General features: G+C 38.5%; 1 protein-coding gene across 1 annotated transcript; it reads right to left on the bottom strand.

Annotated features, from left to right (window-relative positions):
* Nucleotides 1-3,020: 3,020 nt before the first annotated feature.
* Nucleotides 3,021-13,783, bottom strand: HEMGN (hemogen). Its single transcript, XM_032418980.1, has 4 exons — nt 13,700-13,783; nt 11,887-11,985; nt 5,876-7,060; nt 3,021-3,127 (listed from the first exon to the last, which is right to left on the bottom strand). Exons 1-4 carry the CDS (start codon nt 13,776-13,778, stop codon nt 3,021-3,023), a joined length of 1,470 nt encoding a protein of 489 aa, XP_032274871.1. The 5' UTR covers nt 13,779-13,783.
* Between the last annotated feature and the right edge of the window lie 203 nt (nt 13,784-13,986).

Genomic DNA, 13,986 nt, shown 5'->3' on the forward strand with positions numbered 1-13,986 from the left:
AAATAACGCATTACCGAGTGTGACAGTACTGCGATGCAAAGGAGGTTTGGAAACACTGATGAAGCAGCTTGCTACATCTAAATTTCAAAGGTAAATTTTCTTTTTATGGAAAACAGGAACTTAAATATGTAGCACTTTTATTATGTGATCTGAGAGGCTTTTTATTATCCTTTCTAGAGTTATATCTGATTATTTGTAGTTTATAAGGCAACTGTTTATTTGGAGGTGAGACCTAGGAATCTGCCTTTAAAAAAACCTAAATGATTCTAATATAGGTGGTCATCAGCCTACACTTAGAGAGACACTTCTCCTTATAATGGTTCTTAATCTTCCATTTGGATGAAGTATCCCTTTGAAAAGCAATTAAAGCTTTGGGACTTCTCATGCATAATTTTAGATTTAAAAGCATAGGAATCATGGATTTTTAAGAACCACTATTGTACCTACCATGAGAGGAAAGTAGCACAAAGTAGGGGTAAATGGTGGCAAAACTTTTGATTCTGTGACCTCAAGGTTCAAAGCCAAAGAAGAGAACTGGAAAATGTTTAGATGCACACTGGTGTTTGAATGAGAATAGTGAGAAAGCAGAGGTTGTGTGTATACAGGGAGGGGGGTAAGAGGACAAGCAGAAAGGGTCCTAAGAGGTAAGAAGAGAAGATTCCTCTCCTTCTAATGTACTATATGCCTCATTCCATCTACTTCCCCATCTCTTTCACCTTTATGCCTATGCAAGTGTCTTATGGTTCATCTTAATGCAACTCTCTTAGAACATGAAACTTCCATTTACTCTTTTTCCTCTAATGTTGACCCACTCTGGCAGGTGAATTGAGACAAGATTTCTTAAGATTAGACCCAGCATGAAAAGCACTGAAGAAGTTAGATGTGACTTTAGGTGAGTACCCAGCCTCTCTGAGGCTATTCCCTCATCTGTAAAACTGGAATGATAATCACTGACCCGCCCATTTCACAGACTCCTGTGCAAATCAAATAAGTGTATATGAAAATATAAATTCTGAAGTGCCATCCAGATGTAAATGACTATTATATGGTAATGCTGCCCTCAATATGTCACTGGACTAATATAACGGGGTGTGAGTAATCCCTGTATGATAAATATATCCCGGGAGGGAAAAAAATGTAATGTTGGTGGGGGGAGTGGGTGCAAACAGGAGGGAAAAGCATTGTAACCTCCCACTCTACCAGTGGCCCTCAACTGTAGCTGCACATTAGAATCACCTGGGGAGCTTTTCAAATACCCTAAATGCAATGTTGTATCCTAGACTGGATCCTGAAGCAGAAAAATGGCATTAGTAGACAACTAATGAAATCCAAATAATGGTAATGTCACTGTCTTAATTTCATAAGTTTTTATGAATGGACCATGGTTACAGAACATGTTAACATTAGGATAAACAGGGTGAGAGGTATAAACTTCTGTACTCTCGTTAAAAGTTTTCTATAATTTCTAAAATTATTTCTCAAAAATATTTAAAACAAAAAAGCAATTTAAAAAATTAATATGTATATGCTTGGATGCCATCCTAGACAGGTAAATCAGAATCTCTGGGGAGGTGTCTGGACGGCTGTAATTTTGAAATCTTCCCCAGTGGTTCTAATGGATCCTGAGGGTTGAGAACCTCTTTCTACACTGTGAATGCTTGTGAGAACTGGGATTCTATCTTGTTCTTCGCTGTCTAGCCTAGTACCTAGCACAGTGCCTCTGTACCTATATGGAGAGCTTGTAAAATTGTGTCCTTGCTGAACTAAACCTTTACTTGTAAAAATATCCTTGACTTTGAGTCTTCTGTACTAATAGATGGAAAACTGCAGTTTTCAGATATTTTCCCACCCAGAATAACTCCTATTCCTGCCCCCAGTCTCTTTCATTTTCAGCTAACCCTGACCATTATCACCAGATAGATATTCTTAAAATACTAAAACTGCATCGTTCAAAAGTCTTACTTAGTTCCACATTACCTAACACATACTTCTTAGGTATGCAAAATTCTGTCCACTCTAATAATATGAGATTTTTAGCCTATTAGCCTGCTATTCCACATGGACCGTGCATCAGCTGTAGTTTGCATGTAGTTCTCTTGAATATGCCCTGAATTCATCCTTCTCTGTGTCGCATACAATACAATAAAGCCACAATCCTCACCTACAGTACAAATCTTTTCCATCTTTCAAGGCTCCTTGAAGATGTAATTTTTTTAGGTCACTCCAGCAAAAAAAAAAAAAAAAGAAAAAGTGAGTGTTTCCTCTATTGTATCTACTCTTCAAATGACACTAGCATTTACTATTATTTATATTCTGTTTTATTCCCCTCACAAGACTAGATTAAACCCCTGGTAATGGTGAAACGTGTAATAAAGATTTAATATACATTCTGCACAAATACAATATTTAAAAAGGAAAAAGAGAAAATCAGAATTCAAACACTCCAGTAAACTGTATTCATCACTCATCACCTCAAAATATCTTTGAAGGAGTCCCAGAACAATTGTTAAAATTAACTTTAAAAGCTTACCAAGTCTGAATAAAATGTTGAAGCTATTGTTACATTGGTAAGTGAACAAAGTTTACAAGAAAACTATCACTCCCCCAGATTTTAAGTGTTCAGACAATACTTTCTCTACTTTTAAGAATTAACCAAGGAAAAAATAAATTAAAATAAAGGAATTAACCAAAGAAAGGTTTGTTCTTAAGGGGTGGGATCAGTTATTCAGCCATCCCTTTCCCATTTCTGTCTCTCCCCACCACTATCCTCACCCCAATATACATATACATATACACACACACACACACACGCACATGCACACGCATACACTAGCAGGATATCATCTACGTAATAGAGCCTGAAAAAACACCTTCGTTCTCCCAGATACAGTCTATACATGAAAAAAAAACGCTTAAAATATTAATGGGTGTTGTAGAGATCTACAGTGTTTTGAGAAAATCACACACATAATATATTAAGATGTGTATTTTCTTGCACAACTATTGATGGTTGAGCATTGTTAAAACAAAACATAACTAAAGACGTCATTTTCTGGATGAATTTCTTGAGCAACGTTTGGAATTGCTGGTATCTCTGGTTCTTCTGCTTTGGGTTTTTCTCTCATTTCTGTAAAATAAAATATGAAAATAGGTTCAATAAATGGTATTGAAACAATTGACTACCTAGAGAAAAAAAACTCAGATGAATTAAAGATTTAAATATTAAAATACCGTAAGTGTTGTAGGAACAATAAAATGTTTTTTATAATCTTAGGATTAGAAAGGCCTTTCTAAGCAGAACACAGACCAGAAACCATAAAGGAAAAGAATGACTGGTTTGAATAACTAAATATTAAAATCATGACAGTTTTGAATAAATAAAAATTAAAAATTGGGGCGCCTGGGTGGCTCAGTCATTAAGCGTCTGCCTTCGGCTCAGATCATGATCCCAGGGTCCTGGGATCGAGCCCCACATCGGGCTCCTTGCTCAGCGGGAAGCCTGCTTCTCCTTCTCCCACTCCCCGTGCTGTGTTCCCTCTCTCGCTGTCTCTCTCTCTGTCAAAAAATAAATAAAATCTTTAAATAAATAAATAAATAAAATCTTATCATGTAGATGACAAAAACCACTATAAATAAAGTTAAACCAAAAACAACAGGGAAAATATTTATAACTTATATGTAGGTGAAAGCTTAATAACTATTATATAGGGATTTTTAAAATCAATCCAAAAAAATCAAATTTAAAATGGAACAGGAATTCGAACAGGCAAGTCTCAAAAGAAAAAATTCAAATTTATAACAGTCATGAAATTCAAATTCATGATAATACTAATGCCTAGTAGCAGTAGTCATTTAAAAAGTGGAAATTGAAACAATTCAGTTGTTTGGTTTTGGTTTTTTTTAACCTAACATATAGGAAAAGGTTTTTTATTTTTATTTTTTAAAGATTTATTTATTTTAGAGAAGGGGGGGCAAGAGCAGGGGAAGCGGCAGAGGGAGAGGGAGAGAGGATCCTCAAGCAGGCTCCCTGCTGAGCACAGACCCTGACGTGGTACTCAATCCTAGGACCCTGACATCATGACCTGAGCCAAAATCAAGTCAGACATTTAACCAAAGGAGCCACCCAGGTACCCCAGAAAAGTTTTTTAAATGTAATCATATGAAGTATTGGCAAGGGCCTAGAGGAAAGACACATATAAACTCTTGGTTTGTGTGGGTTGCTACAATATTTGTGGAGGTTAGTCTGACTGAATGTATCCAAACATTAAATGTGGGTACACTTTGGCCCAGCATTTCAATTTCTAGGGATTTATCCAAGAATATAATCAGACAAACTTAAGCTTCCAGTGCCTCAGTTTCCTTATCTATGAAATGGGAATAATATTGTTTTTCTAGTAGGGCTTTTAACATTGAATAAAATAATTCACACAAAAGGTTTAATAGTTTCTGGCACATAGAAAGTGCCCAATAAATGTTACTTCCAATGATGTTCATTGAACACTGTTATAATAGTAAAACTTGGCAGCCATAAATGTTCGTCATTTCAAAGATTGGTTGAACAAATTATTGCACATATAACACCATACCATACAACTGTTACGAAAGATGTCATTAAGATGGCCATGATATATATTGTATGTGAAAAAATGCAGGTTACAGAATAGGATGTATTCTACTATCTCACTTGTTAAAACAAAGGAAAACAACCTTCCGGATGAGGATCAGAGATAGGAGATGGTATTAGAGTGGACTTACTCTATATTCACTTACATATTGCTCTCATTTATCATAATGAACATTCCTAATTCATTATTATGAATATTTTCTAATCAGTAAAAGGGTACATATTTCCATTCGTTTGGCCAGACAAAACCCCGAAACAAGAAAAGCATGAATTAATTGCCCACATTAACCTTGGCAAGAATGAACCTCTTAGAACGGTGCCCTGTGTGGATGAGAGCTGCTTCTCCAGCAGGGGCTCCTGTCGGCACAGGCCCATGCTTCACCTGTCTGCTTTTTACTCTAATTTTTTCAAGGTATTTCTTCAAAACCTGTACCTGTGGGAACCCAACTAACCCCATGCTTTTGTTGCACTCATCTTTTAGGAACGAGAACAAATAAGCTACCAGAGGGATTTCTTTAGAAAACAATTCCCTGGGGAGAACTCTGGTCTGGTAGATTCAGCCCTTACACTGTCTACGGTATTGTACAAAGGGAATCGAGGTTCTCGCTTAAGTCAAACTGAAGAAAGATCACATTATCTTAAAAGTGTTATGCTTAGGAGAAAGCTTTTCAGGAACAGACATTGAAATAGAGAGGGGTTTTGGCAAACCTGATAAATCCTACAAAAATGAGTTCCTCAGTAACAGGATCATATTTTGTACCTTTATAACTCCCTTGGTACCTTGTACCCTGAACTTACTTGCTTTTAGTTTGCTGGGGAATTTTCATTCTCAAGAAAAACTGTATTCCTGAAGCTTTCTTGTTAATTTAAACTTGATTGTTCTTTAAAATATTTTGTACATAATTCATCTTATGTTGGGTTCATTTCACTTCACTGGCTAAAGCTTCCCAGAATGGAAAGTATGTCAAATACCTACTATACACACTTATATTTTCACCAATTATTTTCTTTTAATTCTTCATAAATGTGCCAAACAGACATTGGTTGGGTGAAAAACATTTTTTACTTGAAACTGGCTAATGACATTAATGATATCCTTTACGATAACGGGAGATACTCTACGATTGTTAAAGAAGGCTATAAATCACCACTCTGAGGGAGATGTATCTATGTTAGTGCTCTAATTATAAATGGGGACCAAAACCCCATTAAGTGGCAGTGTCACTGACTTATCCCAATAAAACACCCTACCTCGAGGAGAAGTATAAACATCCTTAGCATCCTCCTGGTGTGCTTTAGGATCCTGGCCTTGGGGCCCACCTGTTTCTTGGTATGGTTCTGGAAAGCATTCTTTAGGCAGATCCTTATTTTTATATGCCTTAGTAGAAAGATCTTCAGGCCCAGGTGTTTCTTGGTATATTCCAGGTGAATAGTCTTCAGGCCCAGGTGTTTCTTGGTATATTTCAGGTGAACAATCCTCAGACCCAAGTGTTTCTTGGTATATTTCAGGTGAACAGTCCTCAGGCCCAGGTGTTTCTTGATATATTTCAGGTGGATATTCCTCAGGAGCAGGCATTTCTTGGACTGTGTTATGAGAGGATGCTTTAGGCACAGCAATTTCTTTATATGTTTCATACAAGAAGTATTCAGGTTCAACCTTTTCTTCATGTGTTTTTGTAGAAAGGTCTTTAGGCGCAACTATTTCTTCTGTTTTAGGAAAGAAGCTTTCAACCTCAGCCATTCCTTGATCTGGTTCAGAATTGTATTCCTCAGGTTCAGCTCTTTTTGGGTATGTTTCAAGAGCATACCTTTTAGGCATACCTGGTTTGGGGAATGCTTCAAGAGAGCATCCTTCCAGGTCAGCTATGTCTTCAGGTGTTTTAGAAGGAAGGACTTTGACTACAGCTGTTTCTTGGCACATTTTAGGAAAGAGGGCTTCAGGTTCAGCCATATCAGGGCACAATCTGGAAGGATGGTTTTGAAATACGGCTGTTTCTTGGCACATTGTGAGAGAGAGGGCTTCAGGTTCAGCCATATCTGGACACATTTTAGAAGGATGGCCTTGAAGTACAGCTGTTTCTTGGCATATTTTAGGAGAGAGGGCTTCAGGTTCAGCCACATCTTGGCATGTTTCAGAAGGATGGTTTTGTACCATTGTTTCTTGTAACTCAGAAGAATTTTCCTGATGTATAATGCTTTCTTGATCCACTGCAGAAAATTGTCTCTCAAGCACAACTTTTTTGGGAGAGGCTACCAGAGACAGCACTTCAGTTATACTCCTAGGCGGTTCAGTTTCTTTCTCCATAGGTGCCAGTGCTTTCTCCATCATGTCCTTTTGAAATTGTGACTGAGGTTCCTCCTTCAGTTCTGTATTTTGTTGTCTCTTTCTGCCTCTTTTATTTCCTTTTCCTGTCCTTTGCCGCTTGTATTTTTTCTCTCTGTGGAAGATCAGAGTTAGTGTCAGCAACGGGGCTACAGGATTGGAAGAAGTGCTTTGCGGTAACAGCCCCAGGTCTCCCGCCTGCCATGTTGCATGACCATGGACAAATCGCTTAATCTCTCTAGGCCTCAACCTCCTTGTTTGTAAAATGAAGGAGTAGTGCTAGATGTTCTCCATTGTCAGGAGATGAAATGTCCCTCGGGGACTTTTTGTCTCTGACACCTGGCTCACACAGAATCTTCTTGGTGAGTGTAGAGCGCATGTGTGTGTTTGAGAGCATACACTTAAAGATTGGCTATGGGAAACGTATAACTCATGTTATAAAAGAATAGATTGGCATGCTGGTTTATACAGTAGTCTCTTTGGGTTTAGTCTGTGTGAGTTAGTCCCACTATGCCCTGGGCCAACGGATACAATTGTGTTTCTAGATCTGCAATCCAGGCACAGCTCCTTGTCTGTGCAGGCTGTAGACAGAAGATGTATATCTAATTGCTTATCTAATTCAGCGTCCTGTGTACAGAATCCTAAATAGCCGCGATACATGTCAAATGAGATGTACTGTAAGCTGGGTCAAAGGCTGCAAAACCATTTCTGGAAGTAAAGAAGCCTGGTGGAAAGGCATGAGTGGCCATATTATACCTACTCCAAATTAATAGCTAGATGAAGGATCTAAAAGATAAAAGGATACGCATGGAAATTGCGGCAATGGCAAGTTGTTGGGTACAGCACCATCACCGAATACAGATGGCTAATGCAGACGGGCTGGGGGCGTGGGGAGGAAGAGGTACTATAAATAAACATTTCATCATTTTTCTAAACCTATTGAAATTCTGTTCCAGGCTACCTGCTCTGTGGAGCCTTTTCTTAGAGATCACAGGCTGAAATGCTCTCCTTGCTCAGGGTTTATGATGAGGATCATGCTTTTAGGTGAGGAACATAGCCTGCCTCAGACTCTCATTACTTCTGGGGGAATATTCTTATAGTAAATATTTGTATTTCTTTTAGCAAACTAGATAAAACCAGTGCTCCTATGTCTCTGCAGTGCTCATAATTCCTTGCATACTTAAATGGGTACCCTATTCTACCTTTGTTTATGTTTGAAGATTTCCATAGTTAAATTTTTTTTAAAGGTTGCCTCACAAAAACCAGTTTGAAATCAATTTAAAAAGTTACATATGTAATAAGACAGTAAAAAATAAGTATTAAAATAATACAGAAGAAAATGTGTAAAAATGATAGGATGACGCTTCAGCATTTTAGAGTTTCATTCCAAGTAACAAAGGACACAAGATAATTTATAAAGTCCTTACTGTCAGATTTTTAAAAGATGGTGTATGTGACTTTTTCAGGAAACACTTACTTCATCCTAGATATTAAATCCTAAATAATTTGTTAGGTAGATCTCTATCTGAGGGATTCTGAGTTATGTTCCATGTTCTTCATGGTAGTTTTTCAAAAGATGCAAATATATCTATGTGGCCTAAAATTTAATCCAGACTCTGTCACTGATCAGCTATGTGATCATGGACAAGTCATTTAAACTCTCTGTGCCTTGGTTTCTTCATAGGTAAAATGGAGTAAATGGTATCTGTCCAACTTCAGGTGGTTGTTGAAAGAATTGCATATAATAAGGGCGCCTGGGTAGCTCAGTGGGTTAAGCATCCAGTGCTTGGTTTTGGCTCAGGTCATAATCTCAAGGTCCTGAGATTGAGCCCCATGTTGAGTTCCCTGCTCAGCAGGGAGTCTGCTTCCCCTCACCCATTCCCCCCACTCATGCACTCTCTCTCTCTAAAAGTAAATAAATTAATTTAAAAAAAAGAATTGCAGGGGCGCCTGGGTGGCTCAGTTGGTTAAGCGACTGCCTTCGGCTCAGGTCATGATCCTGGAGTCCCTGGATCGAGTCCCCCATCGGGCTCCCAGCTCAGCGAGGAGCCTGCTTCTCCCTCTAACCCTCCCCCCTCTCATGTACTCTCTCTCTCTCATTCTCGCTCTCTCTAATAAATAAATAAATCTTAAAAAAAATTGCATATAATAACTTGGATGAATGAATTATTCAACTATAAATTAGTATTCATATTAATACAGGAAGCACAGGGCTTCCTATGAGCCAGGCACTGTTTTGAGCAATTTACTTATTCTGTTATCTCGTATAATCTTCACATCATCCACTTATGAGGCAGATACTATTATTATCTCCATTTTGCAGATGACAAACCCGAGGCACTTTCTTGTTCAAGGCCAATTGGCTAGAAGTGGGGGAGCCACGCTTCAAATCTAGGCATTCTGGCTTTAACAGCCAGGGCTCTCAACCATTACACTCCCCTGCTTCTCTCTGGAACCAATAAGGTTTCACTGTGTGGTATGTTGTAGTAAGAACAGCCCTCAGTAATATAGAGATGTGTCACAAGAGCATGGCCAGCCAGCTGCCAAGAGGCTCACCAAGGTGTCATCTACTTCAGTGACTTTTTCAGCCTTGCCCCCGCCCCAACCCAGCAAGCTCAGAAACCCAATTCTATCAGCACACTGAGACTAACTCCATTTATCAGGGATAGAACTCATCAACCAGCTCAGAGAGACTAATATTAAACCTAAAGACCAATTTTTAAGTGAACAGTGAGAAAAGCAGAGTCACATAGCAGAGGATGTTTGGACTAACAGATGAATGTAATTCTTTCTCTGTAGCAAGTATTTGAGAAGCCAAGTAATGATCAGAACATTGCTTGGAGAGTATGGAATTAGGGGAGCTAATAGGATATTCTTCAATAGAGTCACCCGCCACAGGACTCGAGTATAGAAGTTTCTGCTATAACGTAATATAACGTAATTCCTGGAAAACCTTTCTTCAAAATCATACACTAAAAGTACAGTGCTTGTGGGGAAAAATAGAGTTAAGGCAAATGACTCAAATCCTGTGCAACTTTTTTGTTGTTTGTTTTTATTAAGTAGGCCCAATGCGGGGCTTGAACCCTCAACCCTGAGATCAAGACCTGAGCTAGATCAGAAGTTGGGGGCTTAACCGACTGAGCCATGGAGGCACCCCTGTGCAACTTTTTAACACTAACAAAAACAATAATGGGTACCCGGGAGATAAATTGAGTAGTACAGACAGGCAGCTTACCCTGGCTGGAGGCTGCCTGGGGCATAGCAAAAATACACAAAACAGCAGTGTAAATGCAGGCTTTCAGCTGCTGAGATCATGCAAATGCTGGTGGTGCTCTGAGCCAGCAGGGCTGCCCTTGGGCTGGGCACAGGGCTTGGGCAAGTGCAACCTACATGTGGAGAGCTGTGCAGGGCCAGTCCTGTCCTCTGGGGAAGGAGCCTTGGAGACAGGCTGAAAAGGACCCTGCTTATGCAGCAGCCAAGCTGAAGGCTTTTCCCTTTCCCACCAAAGGTTTGAATTGCATTCCCTTTTGACTGGGAAAAATCTCGAACCAATACAACTTCTATATTATACTGACATCGTTCTCCTATTTACCAATCATATGTGAGCTGATTGGTGCTGTAGCAGAATAGCCGGTAACGCAGTCCACTGGGGTGAGAGGTGCCCTTTCTCCAGAAAAGTGCTAAAACATCTAGGTTGTACTTTTTTTTAAACGATGCTTGGAAATATGTATACCTATTTTATCTTTGCCATCGAAAGAAACATTTTTGCAGCAATGAAGAAATGCAAATCTAACTGCTAATTTAACAACAACAACAACAATAATAAAAATATAAGAGTGTTTAGATGAGTGGTTCTCAACTGGGGGCAATTTTGCCCCTTCATCACCCCCCTCCCCATGTCCCATGCCAGGAGACATTTGACAATGTCTGGAAACATTTTTGATTGTCACAATGTGGGTGGGGGAGTGCTATTACTTTCTAGCTGCCAGAGATGCTGCTAAACATCTACAATGCACAGAACAGCCTCCCACACAAAGAATTATCCTGCCCACAGCATCAACAGTGCCCAGGTTGAGATACTCTGGCTTAGATGGGTGTTGCACGTTGGCTCCTTGGACTCCCCATTTCTATCTCCAAGCATCTCCAAGTACCTCTGTTTTCATACTCCTATTCTAAATGGATGCACTTAGAAGCTGCCTCATTTATAATCATGGTCTTGTACTCCCCCACTGAGATTACATACAGGTGACTTTGCTTGGAGATTTAAAAACTCCTACTCTTCCATCACTTATTTCCATGGTTTACTCCATGGAGAGTTAACGCACTCATTCAATTAGGATTTTACTAATTGAAAGCGTGGAAAACTAACTTGAAGTTCTCCTCAAAGTTATCTCCTGCTCCCAACAAGATGCTTCTATGTTTATATCACCAGAGTAATAGAACACCAGACCTCTCTACAATATAATTCAACTGCCTGGGGCTTTTATTTAAAAAGAACAGGAATAGGGACGCCTGGGTGGCTCAGTCAGTTAAGCATCTGCCTTCAGCTCAGGTCATGATCCCAGGGTCCTGGGATCGAGTCCCGCATCGGGCTCCTTGCTCAACAGGGAGCCTGCTTCTCCCTCTGCCTGCCACTCCCCCTGCTTGTGCGCTCTCTCTCTCTCTCTGACAAATAAGTAAATAAAATCTTTAAAAAAAATAAAAAGAACAGGAATAAAATTCTGTTCCAACCCCTTTACTAGCTATGTACTTTAGGCAAGAGATTTAACCTTTGAAGACTTGGTTCCTTTTTTTTTTTTTTTTTTTGTAAAATAGGGATAACAGCTCCCAATTTATGGGATTGTTGGAAAGATAAACATAGTATGTAAAAGCACTCAGCACTACTTGACCCGCAGCATATACTTGACAAATATCAGTTCCTTTTCCCTTGCAATGATACTATACCCAAAATGCCATTGCAAATTTTGCTTCTCTTGTGCTTCAGCTTTCCTTTTCCTGAGTTGCTCTCTGTTTCGCAAATTCCAAGTTCCAATGACTTCTGTAGGATCAAAATGGAAGTTAGAGGATGCAGTGATAAATTGTGGCATTTATCAGCAAGAGTCCTATGGCAGAGTGGTAGAACCCCTATACTAGGTGTCTGTTTTGTTCCTAGCTTTGGGGGGACAAGGACCATATCTTATTTATCCTTGTACCTCCAAAGAATGCCTAGGAACAAACATTCAGTAAACATTTTTAAACGAAAGGGTCAGTACCTAAGTGTGCTATCAACCCATTAATTTCTTCAAAATAATTTTACATATTATAGGAACATAAAAGAAAAAAATTAGCCATGTTCTGCCATCCTTAACATTATAACCCATTTTCATTTTATTTCTCATACCCATCTAGCCCATATATTACACAAATTTGTAATGATAGCATACCATATATCATTATTAATCTAACATTACGTCAGATATATTTTCTATGAGATAGTCCTTATAACTTTAATCAAGTTGATGTATTCCTGTTTGCCCAGTCATTCCACTTGTATTGGTTGTTGCCAATTTTAAGGTTATTTTTTTTTTTTGCCATTGTAGATCAAATTATAATAAGAATATTCATGCATACAGCTTTTTTCCTTTTGAATTTTTTTCCTTAGGATGATGTTTCTCCAAGTTCTTTGGAAAGTTATCAAAAAAAAGGTTCTGTTGACTTTTTGTTTTTTTGTGAAAAGTTAATGGGTCTTCTTAGAGCCTGTAAAGTGATTACAAACTTGCACTGAGATCCCCGAGAGCCAGAGCATGCCCTTGGACCACAGCACCTTTTGTTCTTAGGACAGAAGTTCTTATGGTGAACTTAGATGGAAGAATATTATACCTTTATTTTTACCTATGTCTAATTAAATTTCCTTCAATTATCAATGTAGGTGACAAACCACAGCAATTTTTGTGCAGTAAGTGACTTTGTCACCAAAAGAAATCAGATTTTTTTCATATTACAATACAGTTGTTTCAGATACCTTAAAATATAATTTATTTGAGATAATATATTTGATTTGATACAATGGTTTTAGACCCACCTTAATATAATCTTGTTATTTAATACATCCATAAATAAGCATATATATTGTTGTATCACAATTTTTCATTTTGATAACTGTATCATACAGTTGTTTCCTTTGGAATCCTATCAATTTTATGTATTTAAAATATTTATTTTAAAAAGGGGTCTAAAGGTTCATCAGAATGCCAAAGGGATCCATGGCACAAAAAAGTTTTAAAAACTGTCTCAAGGCCTAGGGTTCTGCAAAAAACGTTTTGAGAAATGCCACTTTAGGACAGACTCAAGACTAAGATTAGTGAGTCAAAAGAATAAGCGACTATTACAGATGTGGCAATAGGTAGACCAGATCTCTTTCCAAAAATCATACCAAATTTACATTACCATAGAAGTATAAGTGTGTACTTGTTTTACCACAACCATCCAATACTGGGTATTTTCATTTTCTTTCACTTGAATATATTATTAGTAATTTACTTGCTATCTCCTTGTGTTTCTCTGGCTTACTAGAATCAATGCACTAGAAGTCACCTCAGAAGGTATACAACCCCAATCCTTCCCATCTAAGGTTATGTGAACATACTCAATTATGTCCTTTTTTGGAGCCAGATTCATAAAAATTAGGAAAATAATCACAGCCTCAGTTCTTCCCAACAGTCACTAAGACATCTGAGTGGCCACTAGAGACCTCTCAGGATCTCTTTCATTACCTGGAACATGGTTCTCTTCTTGATGAGGATTAGGTGTCTGATGGAGTTTCAAGTGAGATTGGTCCCTTCCCAAATCCATCTTGCTGTAATACCTTCCTGCTATTTGGTCTGACTTCCACAAGTAACCTTTTTAAAAATATCAAAAGCACCTAACAGTTAAACACACACAGACACACAGGCACACAAATTTACTTGTCACTTAACTTCCCGCCTAAAAGTTTTATCTGGTTGGACCACAGCTGTTGGCTACTTCTACTTTCTTTATCACACCGCACAGGTATGAGTAG

Source organism: Phoca vitulina, unplaced genomic scaffold (genome assembly GCF_004348235.1).
Source record: "Phoca vitulina isolate PV1807 unplaced genomic scaffold, GSC_HSeal_1.0 scaffold21, whole genome shotgun sequence".
NCBI lineage: Eukaryota > Metazoa > Chordata > Mammalia > Carnivora > Phocidae > Phoca > Phoca vitulina.